This window comes from Cimex lectularius, unplaced genomic scaffold, assembly GCF_000648675.2.
Source record: "Cimex lectularius strain Harlan isolate CLEC.00 unplaced genomic scaffold, Clec_2.1 scaffold11, whole genome shotgun sequence".
Classification (NCBI taxonomy): domain Eukaryota; kingdom Metazoa; phylum Arthropoda; class Insecta; order Hemiptera; family Cimicidae; genus Cimex; species Cimex lectularius.
Window position 1 is genome coordinate 334,733 of NW_019392673.1, and position 19,026 is coordinate 353,758.

The 19,026-nt window shown below is 33.7% G+C and overlaps 1 protein-coding gene across 2 annotated transcripts in view; it reads left to right on the top strand.

Moving 5' to 3' along the window:
• The window catches only part of LOC106669410 (cerebellar degeneration-related protein 2), a 93,013-nt gene that overhangs the window by 26,225 nt on the left and 47,762 nt on the right, over positions 1-19,026 (top strand). Inside the window, exon 1 of one of the 2 annotated variants that reach the window (XM_024225345.1) lies at positions 7,157-7,397. The exons of the other annotated variant lie outside the window; for it this stretch is intronic. Coding sequence (XP_024081113.1) covers positions 7,172-7,397 — 226 coding nt within the window. The 5' untranslated portion in view covers positions 7,157-7,171. Of the gene's footprint in view, positions 1-7,156; positions 7,398-19,026 lie in introns of those variants that run through there. 2 annotated transcript variants of the gene reach the window in all.

Below are 19,026 nucleotides of genomic sequence, written 5' to 3' on the forward strand. Positions count from 1 at the left end.
ATCTAAGCCGTTCTTCTTCCTCGGACGTTCTCTCCCAAAAAGGACTTTCCCCGTCGATATTCAATTATCTCATTATATTAATTACAAACGAAGTGAAATTAGAGTGGCACACAATTTACTAGGATAATTAATCACCAGCCCTAGGCGTTTTGCAATTATCGTTAACCTCTCGTAGTAGGTGAATTTTTTTATTGCTAAAGTTTTTGGTCAGGATATCCTCGAGTGTGCATGAATTCTTCTCGATGACTCAGAAATTGTAAAGTGCTTGTGAAGTTCCATGAGTGTTGGCGGTACTTGATGATCCGCCCGATCTCGCTGTTTTACTCGTTTTATGAATGTCAACAACCCGCATGCTACACAGCTCAACTATTACTATCTTCTCACTTCGCCTTATTTGAACAATGTTGTATAAATTATTTCCTTTTAAAGTTGTAATCAGTGTTGATAAATGTTCACAAAAATCTTTTAAAGAATACATTTAAAGTTATTTGGCTCTTAAACAATATATTTTAAAATTATTTATTTCAAAATATGGCTCGTTAACTAGTAGCTTTTTTTTATATACAAAAATTTAATTTATAAAACATAAACATAACGTTTTAGCCCATAAATCAGAATCATTTGGGGGTTTGAGTTGATATCAAGTTTACCAAAAGTTGTCTGTTATTTTTGCTTATTGTAATAACTTTGAAGTTTTAAGGTTTAACTTTGAAATAACTTTTAATTTAACTTTTTTAAAAGGTTAAAAGTACCTTAAGATGACTTTTTAATTTTTCTTACTTTTAAAGAAACCTTTCTACAGTCTTACAATAAAGCAAAATTGTACAAAAGCTAGACTTTTAAGGTACCTTTTCAAATTGTTATCTTTTAAAACCACTGTTTTTATGAGATCGCCTTTTCTTCAACTTGTTCAACATATTAACATCAAAATCACTGTTTTTCAAATTTTTAACTATTAAATCAACCTCCGGATAACTTTTTAAACCGCCTTTCGAACCAACTTTTTCACCATACTTAAAATTAAAGCTTTTAGGCCTAAACTTTTTTTCAACTTTCACAATATTTTAAATTAATTTTTTTGCATAAACTCAGAGTTTGAACAATAAACAAACTTTTTCAGCATATTTACATTTATAAATGATTCAAGCATAACTTCGCAAAAGTTCAACATCTTAATCTCATTTTTCATACGTTATATTGTCCAACAACAATTTAAACTTTAAAATAATTTTTTAAAAACAGCTTTTGAATAAACTTTTTCAACATATTAAATTTTAAAACTACTTTCCTGATATTTTAAACTTTAAGGCAATTTTTTCAAAAGCACCATTTTTAACTAATGTTTTCAACGCATTTCAGCTTTAATTAAACTTAAAAGAACTTTTAGTTCGTAATTAGGTTGATGTGTTTTGAAGAAATTATTAACGTTTAAAGAAATTTTTCTAACGACTTTAACGTCTCAAATAAATACAAAAGCTCAACTTCTTAATTACATTTCTAAAGACTTTAGCTTTTAAACTAAATTTTCAAACATTTTAAGTATGAAAACTTTTTATGCACTTTTAAACAAACCACCAGATTTAAATTTAAAGCAATTTTTGAAAGAATTTAACTTTTAAAGCAACTTCCTTATAACTTTTAACCATCTTTTCCAACACTTCAATCTCTAAAGCAATACTTCAAAAGTTTAACTTTTGAACAGACTTTTTCTACGCATTTTCATTTAAATAAACTTTTTGAAGTGTTAACGTTTGAACTCTCTGCACTTTAAACTTTAAAGGAATTTTTTTTTCAAAAATTTTTTTTACCAATTTAACTTTTAAAGCAACTTACACAGAACTTTTAACCCACTTTTCCAATACTTTAACCAAAAATAATATATCAATCAAATGTAACTTTCAAGTAAACTTTTTTTACACATTTACATTTAAATGAACTTTTACCAAGATTTTAATTTTTAAACTCCTACTCTTAAGCTTTAAAGAATTATTCTTAAAAGTTTCACTTTTAAACGCGTTTTTCCATACATTAATTTTTAATGAAACCTCAAAAATTTAATCAATTTTTCCCAAACTGTATGGTATGGCGAAAAAGGATGCTAGGAAGCGGGGGTTTGTACTCCCCAGGAACTGCATCCTTCTGGCTTATTGTACCTTCCTAGTATCTTAGTTCAGTGCAATAGACTCAATCCTTCTTCTTAGAAGTATCAGGTCATTGACTGTCGCTGCTGCAATTTGATTCCCTAAGTTTTTTCCGTACGTTAGGTTAAATCTCCATGGAGCTGTTGCTCCGCATTCGAAGATCATATGAGTGGCTGTTTCTTCCTCCTCATTACATAATCTGCAAATGGGATCATCGTGGTATATACCCATGTTGTGTAGATGTTTTCTCAGATACCAGTGACCGGTTAGTAGTCCTAACACTCCTCTGAGTTTGGCCCTCTCCAATTGCAGCAGTGTTTTTGCCAGTCTCGGTGAGGGTTGTTTCATCATAAGTTTACTATGTCTAGCACTGCTAGAGTTTATCCACTTCTCCTTTTGTTTTGTTTGGAACCATTCTGCGATGGAGGATTTTATATTTGTTTTTGTTATCCCAAGTATAGGTTCGGGGTCTATGTATGGTCTTGCAGATCCACCTCTAGCCAGACTGTCTGCTTTGTCGTTACCCAAAATTCCCCTGGCACCCAAGATATCATCAAGTTGTTGTGTTTCCACAGGTTTTGGAGATTTTGGACGCATTCACTGACTAGTTTTGATGTGATTCTTTTACATGCTAATGCTTTAAGAGCTGCTTGGCTGTCTGATCTTATGAGGATTTTTTTGTCAGTGTAACCTCTTTTAAGATTTTCCAGGGCACAAGCATTGATGACATGTATTTCTGCTTGAAAGACCAAAGTATACTTCCCTAATGAGTTTGATTGCTCATGTTTTGGGCTTGTACAGAAAACGCCTGATCCGGTTCCTTCGTTTGTTTTGGAGCCATCTGTGTACCATATCATTGTATCTGATGCTCTCCTGTGTTCTTCCTGTCCTTTATAGTCCATTTAGACTTTATAGGAAGTTGTGAAGATTGTTTCCGGGATCATATAATCAGTCCCCATTTCTAATAATGGGTGTCTGATTTTGTTGATTATGGTTGTATGCCCGATTTGCTTAGTTCTTTCCAATTTAATTGTTTCTGAAGCCTAAGTGAGCTTTTCCTAGCCTCTCCTTGTATGAATATTTCCAATGGAGGTAGGTTTAGCAAAGTTTCTATTTGTAGGGGTTGTTCTCATTGTCCCTGTGATACATAGGTTTGCTAGTCTTTGTATGCTGCCTAATGTTTGGTAGCTACTTTTTGTTGAGCTTTGTTCCACCTCCCAAACTGTAACTTTTAAAGCATTTTTCATAATCCCCGAATATAGAACAAAAGTTTTCCACGCATTAATATTTAAAAACATTAAAGCAGGTTTTCCAATCATTTACTCTTTAAAAGATATTTTTTACAAAGCTCATTAAAAGATGAATTAAATTGTGAAATTTCTGTGTCGAAGCTTCTTCGCAGGGTTGGTCTATCAGACGCGTTTCGCCATCTAAGTGTCGGGTAATTTGTGTTCATCTTCAGTTAGAAATTCATTTTAATGCCGAAACATCTGATATATCAACCGAGTCAGCATGTGCAGACCAAAATAATCGGTACTTTTTAAAAGTGTTATCTTTCAAAGTAACTTCCCAAAAGCTTTCATATCCAATGTTTTCCAGATTCAAGATTTCAACTGTTTTTAAAAGTTTATAAATTTCAGTTAGAAAGTGGATTTTACAAATGATTAACCGTCAATAGAATCTTTTCAATAATTTAACTTATCTTTGAAAGCATGAGCTTAGAGTCTTAGATTGCTTTATTTATATTCTTATCAGGGGCTGTTATTACGAATCTTTACCATTACCATAAAAACTACTTTTACAAGTGCTCTTTTTTTAGAACATTTTTTTTCAATTATTTTTTTCACATTTATTCATTTTTTATACAAGTTTATGAAGTATGTGTAGATTTATTTTGTTCATTACATTTTGCATATTGAATATATAATATGTATTAATTAGTTAAATTTACTTTCTCTAAAATAATTACTATACTCTATTTATATTGTATATTTATTGGTTTATTTTATTTTTATTCGTTTCTTTATTATTTCTATTATTTTTAATACTAATGTTCAATTTTTGTTACTGGTAACGAAAGTAGTCGTGTGGGTAAGAAATCTTTGTCTATGTTGAAAATAAAATAACACTAACAATAAATTAATTATTATAAATTATTTATAAGGTATTAATTAGTATAATAATTATTGGAAATTTTCTAACGCGACAAACCACTTTTTCTATTTATTTAGAACTGCAGAAACGTCTCAGAGACCCAAGTTGGATCGAAATCCTTTCCCCCGATGAATATTCCTCACAATTTCTCACGAATATTTACATATTTCTCTCATTAGTCTCAACTCCGGATGATAGTTTTTCCCTACCCTGCTAAGGCTGAATTAATTAAGTAATTACAACGTGGACTTAGGTTAATACCAATAACCATCTTGGGAGAAGTTGAGCGTTGTCAACAACTTTTCAAGCATCCGTCTTATCGTCAAATGTCTTAAGATTTCTGAAGGTTAACGATCTTTTTTATAGATGCATTTATCTTATTTAATAAGAGAATCTAATTGACCTTTTTAGATTTTCTGATTGATAAATTCTACCGGTTTGGTATTAGGGAGCGGTTCATCGTAACGGATTGTCCCCAAGAAAAACTTCGTTTTCCTTCGATAACACATATAAAGTGATAATCTTATCACTTCTCAAACTGTTTATTAGAAAAATAAAAGAGAGACAAAGTAATAATAAAACACCAATCAATTATCGTTATTTTCGTAGGGTAATAAAGTGAACTTGAGTGTTGAAAATTTTAAACTTTCTAAGCCTCAAATATTGGCTTCAGACAGAGACAGACAAACAGACCGACAGAGACAGACAGACAGAGACAGAGAGAGACAAAGAGAGAGAGAGAGAGAGAGAGGGAGAGAGAGAGACAGTGAGAGAGAGAGAGAGAGACAGACAGACAGAGACAGAGTGAGAGGGGGAGAGAGAGAGAGGGAGGGAGGGAGAGAGAGAGAGAGAGAGAGGGAGAATTGAATTGATTTGAACATTTTATTTAAAACACCTAGCAAAAGTAGGTCTTCTGGCCCATTTAACGAGCATTCAAAGACAGTTTACTTGAGCGAAAATACAAAACGCGAATAATACAAATATAATTTTCTTTTTCTCTCTACATATATATTTAATATTATTGATGTTGTACAAAGTATGATTGAACATAATATAATGAAAGCTTTTAGAAGGATCTTATAAATATGTTTTGGTTTACATGATTTTACAACATTGAGTGAGTTACTATAAAGTTTTATAGATTTAGGAAATAATAAATTATAAAAACAGTGTGTACATTTTTGAGAGAGAAAGAGAGAGAGAGGAGAGAAGGTGGTGGTAGATAAATAGAAAAATAATTACATTGACATGTACAATAGATTTTTCATAGAAATAACGAAGGTAACTGTGAGTAAAAACAAATAGATTGTTTTAGTTTGGTCCGCACGTTAATAATGTATTATTAATATTATACATTTCAGCAAACAAGCACGCACGCGCATACAACAGCAGACACATATACATGCACAGATATGCATTGTTTTTCTTCATTTTATTTATTTTGTGCTTATCTGTACAATTATTTGTAGGGGTCAGTACCGTGTTTTACTTTTCTACTTGTCTCTCTATATATGAATCTATTAATTTTTATAATTATTTGGAGATCGTGAGATGCGGTCTGGTATGACGTAGGTTTTAGAAAAACGTTTTCTTTGTCGTGCCAACGTTTCGATCTTTATTAAGATCATCTTCAGGGCTCAAAGTGTTTCTGCGTAGCTTGGTCATTCTTGTGTGTCGTTTTGAGAGTGCCACGATCTCCAAATAATCATTAGCTAACGGTCACTAAACACCACACATTAATTTTTATGTTTATTTATACTAAAAATGTCTCTCTCACTCTCTCTTTCTCTTCTCTCTCTCACTCTCTCTTTCTCTTCTCTCTCTCACTCTCTCTTTCTCTTCTCTCTCTCACTCTCTCTTTCTCTTCTCTCTCTCACTCAATCTCTTTCTCTTCTCTCTCTCAATCTCTTTCTCTTCTCTCTCTCACTCAATCTCTTTCTCTATTCTACATTTGTAAGACTCCCTGTCTTTTCGAATTTACTTTTTTAAGTGTTAGCTGAATGGACCATTTTTTTTATTCGCCAGATCAAAGACTATACAGATCCAGATTATTCGTGAGTTTTCGAACTTACCCTTTCCATTTTTCTATCCCTACACTATATTGCTCTACCTCTCCCTTGTTTACACACACACACACACACACACACACACACACACACACACACACACACACACACACACACACACACACACACACACAGACACCACACACAAACAAACAAACCCACACACCTTTCTTCCTCAGTTCCTCACTTAAAAGGCGGAAATGTCAAAAACTGGAGTACATATAAGAAACCAGCTAACTTAGAAGACCTTGTGAAATAATTAAATATATGTAGAGATAGATAAGATAGAAAGAGAGAGAGAGAGAGAGAGAGAGAGAGAGAGAGAGAGAGAGAGAGAGAGAGAGAGAGAGAGAGAGAGAGAGAGAGAGAGTGAGAGAGAGGAAGAGAGAGAGAGAGAGAGTGATAGAATGAGAGACTGGGAGAGAGTGGAGTATCGAGTCGGTGTAAACTGAAGTCTGAAGTTTCATTCTCTTGCAGGTAAATCATTTAAAAAGAAATTAACTTTCTCGAAGAATTATGAAAGCTTTTAATTTATTTATATTGAAAAATTGTATAAATGAATGAAATAAATTCCATAAAATAAAATGTAAAACTTTGAAAAAAAAATTTTTTTGTTAATGTGATTTATAATTTTATAATGAAGGAAGAACGAGGAACAAAGTTGTTAAAGTTAATGTAAAATAGGTTCTCTGTTGCTGCCTGTATGTCCTCGTTTGACCTGATGATTCCCCGTTGATTTTTTACCAGTCAGATCAGTCCAACAGTTTAATTTCTACCAATAAAAGTCCGTCAAAATGAAAGTACGGCCAAATGTTTACGTTCCCCCGTGTTTACACATTTCTCAAAGGGTTGAGAGGAAGAAAGGCCGGTGCACGGTCACGTGGTGGGAGGAGAAGCCGCTATCATTTCGCAGTCGTCCTCAGTGCAGTGGTTGTGCCCGGTCCGTTCGTACCTCCAGAAGTCGCCGTCATGGCAGATTCCGAACACTTCCAGCTCGAGTTTTCTATGCTGGAGACATCAGATTGGTCCGTTTCAGGTAAATAAACGACCTTTGTATAATTTTAAAATCGTACAATTTTACCCGGTCAGCCCTGGCAAATTTTTATTTCCACCTGTACCAAGCTACTTAAAATCATTCACGTTAATCGACATTTTCTGCACGTCTAAATTTTATTATACCAACTTATCGCCTTTGGGGTAGGTGTGGGTGTAAAGCATCGGAATGCCGGTGGGCCGCATTTATAAGGTAATACATTAGGGCAGCCTTAGAAACTAAACTCGTTCCTCGTCTTTTTGAAATAAGTTTTTAACGTACTATGTACTTAATTGAATTTTTTTAACCCAAAAGGGACAAATAATCTGAAATGTGACTAATCCTAACAGGTTTTGGTTCGACTGTGCGTATGTTCATGTCGCAACAAACCAGTCTGAACATGAAGCAGTTTTCGCTGTGACCTCGTACGAAATTTAAGATTTATTTTTCTAAACTCAAAACATTTTATAAAAAGAAGAAAACGCAAAAATTAATAATAAAAATAAACAATTTATACGGAACAAAATATATATTTAATAATTTTTTAAAGAATACGATTTTTTGGCCTATATTGGGCAGTGTGTAATTTTCGGCCTACTAATTTCTTCTTTTTTATTACATGACCGTATTATGCAAAACTTAACGATCAGCAAAAGTTAACAGGCCACAAGAACAAAGAAATGATGAAGGTGGGGTGAGTGGTAGATTCACTTTTTGTAGATGATGGTTCTACTCACCGATTTACTGTTAAAACGATCCGGATTTCGAGCATTAAACGCTCATCATCAGTTTGAAGGAGTTACAAACTCTGTCGACGTTGTTGTTAATACTTACGTACAATTAGGTCTATTGATAAAAAGTTACAAAGTAACAACAACATTGTTTTAAAAGCCGATAAAGGAAATAGTATAGTTATCATTGACACCAAAAATACATTTCAAAAGTTGAAGAATTCCTAAACAACAACGATTGTAATGAAATACATAAAGACCCCAAATTAAAATTAAAAACTAGACTTCAAACAGCTATAGGAAATACTGACATTCAATTCTCAAATTACCAATGTGCGGTTAAAAAACTTATACCAGTGAACCCGAAACCCCCAATGTAACACGGTAAGGTCAAAATTCGCAAATAAAACAAGCTAATAAGACCTCTAGGGTCCTTTATAATTCCCCATGCCACAAACACGCGATAACAATAGATCACATAATTAATACCAACCCAAAATTTCGAACCTACTTTCGTTATTAACAATTCAACATAGAATAGATAATCTTAATCACTTAATTACAAATATCGCTGTTAAAGAATGTACTAAAATAATAAAACAAAAGGTAGAACCATGATTTACAAAAAGTGGCCTCGAGAACGTACAGTTGTACAGTAGAACATTAAAAAAAAAACATTGATTCATGTACTGACACGTTCTAGTTAAAACATTGTTGGGATAAAATTGTTTGAAAAGAATGCTACTTTATCATCTTGTTAATTATGTATATATGTCACTACTGATTTGTATTTTTCACTTCCAAAACATAATGGAATAGTGGTCAACTTGAGGACACGTGACTCTAAAGTGCAATTCTCACTTATACGGTTGAAACTTAGGATTTCAATTTTTCTATTATGTCAACAACAACCCAAGTGATTTACTGTAATGTAGAATTATGTATGTGCGTTAAATAATAATGGTAGGTACTCAAATACCCATTGTACAAATTTGAAGAAAAATCTTAATGGACTGATTGAATTGGTAAAATTGGTTTAAAATGTTCGTATAAGTTACTTGCACTTTCATGACGACGTGTTCCAATTCCGTCTTTTAAATTTATCTAACTTAAATTGATTTAATTAATCTTTATCGAATTTAAACGAACACCATTTACATTGTTAGAGATTGAGATAGAGAGTGAGACAGACAGAGAGAGAGAGAGAGAGAGAGAGAGAGAGAGAGAGAGAGAGAGAGAGAGAGAGAGAGGGAGAGAGGAGAAAGAGTGAGAGCGAGACTAGATAAGAGATATTGATAGAGGGAATGAGAGAACAGGTAGATTGCCAGATATAGAGACTATAGGATAGATAAAGAGTAAAAGAGAAGTAGAAAAAAGATAGAGGGGAATGAGTGGATAAAACACATAAATGGATGGTTAATGAACGAGAGAAGGAAAAAAGGTAGGCAGATACAACTGGATAGATAGATAAATAGAGAGATAGAGGGGGGGGAAAGGGAGAAGAAATTAAAGACCTAGAAAAATGTTTTTGGATAAGAGAGAGATAGAGGGATAATTAACGAGGGAAGAAAAAATGTAGTTAAATAGAAACGGATAGATAAATAAATAGAGGAGAGAGAGAGAGAGAGAGAGAGAGAGAGAGAGAGATTGTTAGAGATTGAGATAAAGACGGAGAGAGAGAGAGAGAGAGAGAGAGAGAGAGAGAGAGAGAGAGATTGTTAGAGATTGAGATAAAGATGGAGAGAGAGAGAGAGAGAGAGATTGTTAGAGATTGAGATAAAGATGGAGAGAGAGAGAGAGAGAGAGAGAGAGAGAGAGAGAGAGGGAGAGAGAGAGAGAGGGAGTGAGAGAGATAATAGATAAGAGATAGTGAGGGAATGAGAAAACAGGATAACAGAGAGAACAGGAATTCGGATGTACAGAGGCTATAGGATTGATAAATAGTAAGATGAGAGAGGGTGAGAAGACGGAAGAACAGAGATAGAGAGTGATGTGTTATAAGATATAAAAATAGACGGTTAATGAGTGTGGAAAGACGAAAAGGTAGATAGATAGCTAGATAGATAAAAAGAGGTAGAGAGTTAGAGAGAGGTAGACAAATGAGAGAGGGTGAGTGAATGGATAAAAGACAGAGATAGAGGGACAATAAACAAGGGAAAGAATAGAAATGGATAGGTAGATAAATAGAGGTAGAGAGTTAGAGAGAGGTAGACAAATGAGAGAGGGTGAGTGAATGGATAAAAGACAGAGATAGAGGGACAATAAACAAGGGAAAGAATAGAAATGGATAGGTAGATAAATAGAGGTAGAGAGTTAGAGAGAGGTAGAAAAATGAGAGAGGGTGAATGAATGGATAAAAGACAGAGATAGAGGGACAATAAACGAGGGAAAGAATAGAAATAGATAGTTAGATAAATAGAGGTAGAGAGAGAAAAAAAAGAAACGAAAGATATAGAAAAAGTGATTGGATAAGAGACAGAGATAGAGAGAAAGAGACAAAACGTACATAGGTGAACATGAAGGAATGAATGAACGATTTATTTATTGATCACGCAAGATTTGTTCTCAAGGACAACTCTTACATCTAACGAGAGAATGAGTGAGAGGTAAAAAAAAGGGAGAGGGAGATTGTGTGGATAAAAGACAGATAGAGTTTATGAGCGAAGGAAAGAGATAAATAAATTAATTGATTGATAGATAGATAGATAGATAGAGAGTTCGTGTGTTGAGAGAGAGAGAGAGAGAGAGAGAGAGGGAGAGAGAGAGAACACAAATGCACATACACACATGCTCACCCACTCGTACATCTTCTTACATTTGATATTCATGAGCCTCCTCTAGTCCTTCAAACAATAGAAAATTACGCTTTTTGAACAATAAAAGAAAGAAAAAAATTTGTATTTCTTGTTCAAACTTGAATAGACAAAGAATAAAAGTCGGTTCACACGTGTTTTCAAACTCTTATTTTAGAAATTGTACATAAAAAAAATTACTTTCTATAAAAATGTTTTGGTCTTTTCGTGAAGATTTTTGACCAAATATAAGGAACGTAAAATGAGATTGGTAGAATGTAAAATGAGAGAGAGAAAGACAGAGACGATGAAGTTATGAAAAATTAAATTCAAGCCATGTCCAGTATTTGCATTACATATTTTGAATATGTAATTTTTATTAATAGTATATTTAAATAAAAAACTAAATCTTTAATCTTGTCATGGCTAAAGCAGTCATGTTTCCGGAATTTGTATCGAAAAGAGAGGAATTTTGTTTTCTTTAAAGTATTTTGCCTTCATTGATCATTACATCGGTTTACTCAATATTTATAATTAAATATATAAAATAACATATAACATGGTTGGTCATTCTGATAATGAAATTATTACTTTTATTTCATAAATTACAACAAATCTGTGCTTTACAACGTTTGTATTTTCCGTTAAAGTTAATTTTTTTGTATAAAATTGACGCTTCATTTTTGTGACTTTCCTTCGTGTTTTGGTCATAAATTTGTTCTTATATTCATTGATTAAAATAAATAATAAAATATATTTTTTTAACCAGGGTATTAAGACTATGAAGTTGTAATGAACTCTGGGGTGTCGGTGGTTTGAAAAAGCCCATTTTTCAGTATGTCAGGTTCGAATGGGGGACCGCTGGATTCGAACCCGGGACCTTTACCTTACAGCGATGAGCGCCATATCAACGCAACCGGCCACCGACCCCCCTAGCAATAAAATATTAAAATCTGATATATTTATGATACGGATCAATCACATGGGGCTGCCATTTTAGCCATATTTCGACTTTTCAATTTCGAGATTAGTTCATTACATTAGTACAGCAAATAGGTTATGAAGGGAATTTTGTCATAAGAAAACTTATTTGTAACAAAGACAGGAATTTTAGTCAAACCTTTAATTTAACTTTATAGTTTTTATTGGGGTCGAGGTCTCGAGGTAGCATAGAGTGCAAAAGAGAGATGTTTAATTACCATCGATGTTTATGGGTCGACCCCAGGCGACATGCATTTTCTCCATGTCGCCAATACTTTTCTCTAAGTACAAATTGGCTATTAGACAAAAAAATATGAAACGTTTCTTTAGAAAACCGGCGTCCAGACGCTACCAGGCATCAAGTTTGGTGTTTACTTCAAAAGCATACAAATTCCCCATCGCAACCCAAGCATTACGCGAGAAAGAGGTAATTCAATTTTCGAAAGTAAAATTTTTTTTTTCAGTTTTGATAAATAGCGAGTAAAGCGAGTCTCCGGTTTGGCCGACAACGGGGACATTTTTGAAAGAAAGTTACCAATGGAATTAGCCATCCTCCAGTAATGCCGGTGTCGCTTTGCACGCGCATTCATTCCTGACCTATCCTTAATTTTTCACCAAATTACATCTGCGAGTCACGTACCCGTAGGAAAAGCACTCTTATCTATTACTGAAAAAAATGATTCCCCTCAGGATTGCCTATAGGTAACGAGGAGAGAATATAACAAGCAAAATAGTGGATAAATAATAAAAAATAATTATGATGTATTATAATGAATCAAGAAGGATATGGGAAAAAAGAAAACAATGGCTTTAAAATGTTATTATATTGTACTAGAAACAAAAGAACTTTAATTTTTAAAGTTTTTTTTTGTTTTATCATTACTTAGCCTATTGCTAAATAGCTTTTCTTGTCCAGAACATAAAAAAGAAAATCGTGCCAGATGTTATTTTTTTATAGTTTAAATAAACATTAAACTACGCTCTGGTGATTAATCCTGTAATTTTAATCCAACCCTTCGTCGAAAAGAAACAAGAACTTTTCACGTTTTGTCAATTTACAAATTTAAAACATACTAACACGCTTGCGTAATAAAGAATTTTTACCGTTTCTTTAATAATTACGCACGCGGAATAGGATAATTTGTCCGGTTCGTGAACCTCGTCGAAATTTGTCCGATCGTCACATGGATTAACTAGGCAATTTGAAATAGATTAATGGAAAAATAAATGCGGGCAAAGTGAATCGGGGTTGGACGTGGGGACAGGGCCACATCCAGGAAATTACACTCACGCGTAACGTCTTAAACGGCAATCCTACGACATACCTTATTACATAAATGGAATACACGGATTTCAGATTGATTTAGAAAGCTGAAATTTAGTTGCAACATACTAAAATACACGGAACAATTTGATATTGATGATTCTGCCGAATTTTTTAAAAACGCTTTGTACATAGCATAGTACTACAATTAATTAAGGTTTTTAGATGAGATAAAAAAGTCAATAGCACGAGCGGGATCCCGGGCAGCGGCGTATCTAGCCGAAGATCGTGGGTTCGAATCCCGCTCGTGCCATTGACTTTTTTATCTCAACTAAAAACCTTAATTAATTGTAATATATTAATTGGTCAGGCGGACCACGAAATTAGTAAATTTAATGAATTAAAATGAAGTATACTTCACTAAAGTTTTCTGTGGCCATTTCATTTGTCGCCGAGAATCCAATCCGATTACACGACATTTGAAAAATGGCAAAAAGGAGGGAAAACTCAAAAGGTGGGGTTGAGATAGGAAGTTGGTGTCTGAGTGGATCGAGGTCACGATAGCTCAAGTGGTAGAGCAGCGGCGTATCTAGCCGAAGATGGTGGGTTCGAATCCCGCTCGATCAGTGAATTTAATAGCATAGTACTTCAAGTTTTTTATAGAGACAAGTTTCACGGATCAAACTTCCCAAATTGATTTATAATTTTGATTTAAAGTGTGGTTGATATAAAAAATTAGTGCCATGAGCGGAACTTGTATGGTACGGTGTATAGCCGGAGGTCGGGGTTCGAGTCCTGCTCGTGACACTAATTTTTTGTTGCACATTTTAAATAAGTATATTTCGATTATGCTTCGTGCTAAACCTCCTTGTTCTGACTTCCTTTTAATCCCTTTTTCTCTTAGCTTCTATTAATTAATGATGGCTTGTAGACGTTTTAGCCTTTACGAAATTCGCAATCGGCCTTGAACTGATGGTCAAACATCAGAAGTAAACATAAAACATCGTCGTTTCGATAGGTACGAACATCAATGAATTAATGTGTATTATAGTTTTTTGTTCAAAACTTGCTTGTTTAAACTATAATTTAGATTAACTTAAAGATTTAAAGAAGAAAAATCTAAGGAATTTCTAAGCGGAAACGTAGTTCACGTTGTGGAATTTATTTAATTAGACATTAAGTAAAATGCAATTTTTAAATAATCGACTCTTTTACAAGAGTATCGTTGAAACGGGTTTCGAAAGAAGTGGTCGAGGTCCTTTTTACACGGTGGCCTCAGCAATTTTCGATTTGAACAATTATCTTTTTGGGAAACGACGCAGCGTCTCAAATTCTATTATTTCCTAAGACTTTCTACGCCTTAAGAAGATAACGAAGATACAAAAGCGTGACAAAATGCCAAAGGACACCTAAAACTAAACTCGGTTACAATCAAATCGATCTTTAATCCCGAATTTACTATTTTTCTTTCGTAAGATTCAGCACGTTATCCGAAAATCTCTCGGACGGGATTAATTCCACCGAAACGCTTCTTATCTCTTGGACAAAGAATTTAGATATTGTTTCTTCCTTGTTGAAAGTAGATTTACAAATAAAAGGCAGTCAATCCCTTTTAAATCTTTAAAACTCTCAAAATACAATCTATATCAACGCGAAGTTCTGAGAGCTTTAATGATAAACAATCAATCAAGTATAACCGATATAAATTAATATTAATAAAAATCTTTTTTTTCATATTCGGACTGCATTATGCTAACGGTTGATTATAAAAAAAAGCGATAACACTTGAATAAATTATCAACGCTTCACTCCTTTGCCAAATTGTACAAAAATAGTTCGTATTTTCGTAAATCTCAGAATTCAAAGAGTGATATGAGTCGTTTCTGTTTCTGTGGACTACATTAAAATCTTAAAATTTTGAGCTGACGATCTAAAAATCCACCACCTTTTTGTGAATCCTTCTAGAATCTATCTAAATGCCTTCCGGTATTGATGTGAGTGTAATAATCTTAAATTAAATAAAAATAAGTGCAAGGTCTTAAAATCTTCAAAAAAAAAGGTTGGGACTGACGTTAACGTACCTAATACTAACATAATTACGTTATATATATAATGAGTAAATGTATTATTACTGTAATGTTAAAATAAAAAATGTTAAAATCTGGCGGACGATCTAAAAATCCGCCATCTTTTTTGCAGAAGAACCTAAAAGCCTTCTGGTATTGACGTGACTGTGTCTTAAAACCTTCCAAAAAAGGTTGGAATGAACATAACGTATCTAATACACACATAATTAAGTTATGCAGTTTATTTATTAAATATATTATTGATGGATGATTATGGATCATATTATAATTATTATTTAGCATCATTTTTATCATATTTATTAATTTATATCTATTTACGTACAAAATATTAATTATTATTAATTCAATTACAATACTATAATAAACAAATAAACATAAAATAAAAATAGAACATTTGTGGAGTGGCGGGTGCCTGGCCGGCAAAGCCAAAAAAATAAGTACTTACTGGCCATCTCATTGAGGACGTGACCTAGGGGTTATTTTTACTTTCATGAACGCCCTCGCTGTTCAAAAGAAGGCGGTTAAAAGCTTCGAAAAAAGAAAAAAGGGTTGACAGGGTTCAAAGGAGGCCTGTTGTTGTTCAAAACGGATGTGCATAAAAGTTATGATCTTCCATATAACATGACTGATCTGGTCGGATAGAACTCGCTAGAGTACAGAAGAATCTCTGCTTTGGATTTCGTTTATATGGAATATTCTGAATACAACAATTCGTTCCGGGAGATTCTATCCATTGAATTTAGGGTCCCTCGGCATGAACTGCACAATCAAGAATTGTTTTATGCTCGCCAACATAGGACTCGCAAAAAGTAGAATGCACTACCTTCAAAACAGTTATTGAAAATTCGAGCCATTAATTCATTTTTGCATGTGTCTTTTTTTGAATAATTTTTATATAGTTAATAGTGAATTTGTTGAATCTTTATAAAAAGATAGTTCCTACTCACAGTTAGTTGTTTTCGACGATCTGAATTTCAAGCTCAGGTCATTTCAGGTTGAAGAAATTTACAACCATGTCTCTCGAAATGAATTGGAATTGTTCATTATTTATTATTTACTTATTGTAATTCCAAAGATTGAACAACATATTCATTCCACCATTTATCATTTCTGTGAATTTGTTATGTCATGTTTTAATGTTTTTGTAATCACATCTGACTTTTCAGACATTGATTATATTCATGTCTATATTTACTAGCTAAACTTTGTCATGGTTTACTAGTTTTCGTGGTCCGTTTGACAAATTAATATCTTTCAATTAATTAAGGTTTTTAGTTGAGATAAAAAAGTCTAAAGCTAAGACTAAAGCTCTCCGTGGCCATTTCATTTGTCGCCGAGAATCAAATAGATTACAGGACATTTGAAAAATGACAAAAAGGAGGGAAAATTCAAAAGGTGGGGTTGGTATGGGAAGTTAGTGCCCGAGTGGATCGAAGTCACGAAGCTAAGGTGGTAGAGCAGCGGCGGATCTAGCCGGGGTCATGGGTTCGAATCCCGCTCGTGCCATTGACTTTTTTATGTCAACTAAAAACCTTAATTACTTGAACTTTGTCATGGTTTTGAATGGTTGTAAAAAAAGTTACAGATAATTGTAATAGAGATTTTTTCGGTAAGGAAAAGTGGAAAAGCAGTTATTTCCTCATCAACTTTCTGGAGTTTTGTGATAGCACATTACATTTATAAGAATTAATTAATATCTACCTGATGGTTAAGAAGTAAAATCATAGTCTTTATTCCCGCTGCACAAAACCTTTTCTCTCTCTCTCTCTTTCTCTCTCTTGCTTTCTCTTTCTCCTTCTCTAACTCGTTAACCCTTTACGTCTTATCGCATTCCTCTATTTATCTTCTCTTTTATCTATTTTTCTCTCTCAGTCTTTTTCCCTTCATCCCCCCAAACATCCTCTTTCTCCTTCTCTAGCTCATTAACCCACTACCTCTTATCGAATTTTTCTATTTATCTTCTCTCTTATCTATTCTTTCCCTCTCCATCACTCACTCTCTCTCTCTCTTTTCCTTCGCTAGCTCATTAACCCTGTATCTATTATCTAATCAATCTGATTATCTTTTCATCTCTCTCTCTCTCTCTCTCCCTCTCTCCTCCTTCCCTATCTCATTAACCTTATATCTCTTATCGAATCCCTATATTTATCTTCTCTCTTATCTACACTTCTCTTTCAATCTTCCCTCCCTTCCCCTCACACACTCTCATTCTCCTTCCTAGCTCATCAATCTGTTTCTAAAGTCAGTATATAGGTTAATACGGGGTGCTTGTTAAGAAAAAGACGAAATTATGCCAAAAATAGTGTAGGCTGTCCTTTCCAATTTCAAGGTATGCCTCTCCGTGCTTCTAATTATCTTCCAAAAATAAAAAATCGTGATCCCATACACTGTCACTAATATCGTTTCAGTGGTCAAATTGAAGGACAAAACTCGAATAAAATGTAGAAACAAAATGAGAGGATGTATTGCCCAAGGGTCAGATAACGGCACGACATAATATAAGCGTTTATTGTAATTAATCGAAAGTGGATAACGCCCGAAAGGCATTTTCGAACGTGCTGTATGACTGGTTGGACCTTCAGGTTCACTCGGGTAACAGATGCTGAACGAGATGGCCGAAAGTCCTGCCAGGGCGACAGCTGTGCCTTTCTTCAGCGCGTTTTAACTTTCCAAAGCCCTTGAAACTACGTCTATTCCAACTTCCACTTTTACCTCATGCTGGTGATATAGTAATGAGAAAATCCAAAATTTGGATTTTTGAAAATCGAAAACAGTACTGGTGTAATATAGTTTTCAGAAATTACGCGTTTCTTTATTATTTATCAGATATTACATAGATTAGATATTATTATATATTCAATTGAGATATTTTGTTTGATTACTGCACCGATGTTGTCCATATAAGCAATGTTGTCCAATTCATCTGAAGGACATTTATTCACTTGTCATCGTGACTTTCGCCTTTCCTCAAGGAATTTTTTAATTGCGAAATTTCAACTCTGCTCGATTTATTCCTACACACTAAACTTCAAGGGTTTGCAGACTTGTTTAAAATAATGTTATACCTTCTATAGGTTCATTGTCCGTTTTGTTTAATAAAAGGAAGTCGTGTCTATGAGAAAAAGAGGAAAAAACGTACAATCTAACATCTCTCCCTAACATTCATTCCTTTCCAAAAATAGTCTTGGCTAATTCCAAAAGGGACATGTTGTTTTCAAAGGTCAGCGGTTAAAACTGGACCACCGGTAAACAACAGTGGAGTGAGTGTGTGAAAATTAATAGCGCACGATCAACATGTAGATATTTTCATTTTAAAAAACTTTTTCGGTATTGTCAATTATTACTTTATTTCACAATGAATATTTTCCTAATAATTTGCTAGATATATATATGCAAATCTAATTGTTGTACCAAGTGTCATTGAATTGTACTTAAATTAATTATACATATATCTAAGCACACTTTCTTCTTTTCTCTCTCATACTCACTATCTTCCTCTTTCTTTCTTTCACCCTCTCTCTTTATTTCTCTCTTACTCTCTCTCTTCTCTCTTTCCTTTCCTCTCCTCTCTCTCCTCTCCTCTCATCCATATTTTAATTCGTTGCCTACATATCTCTTTCTGCTCAGTGTATGTTGGTTTAAATGTCTCTTTAGCTCCCTTTTTTCTTTATTTATTTGATTTGATTGATGATATTTAATATTTGAAATATTCTATTTTGTTTTATTTAATTCTGCTTGGGCGTAATCTTCTTGATATGCAAAAAATGATAGACTACT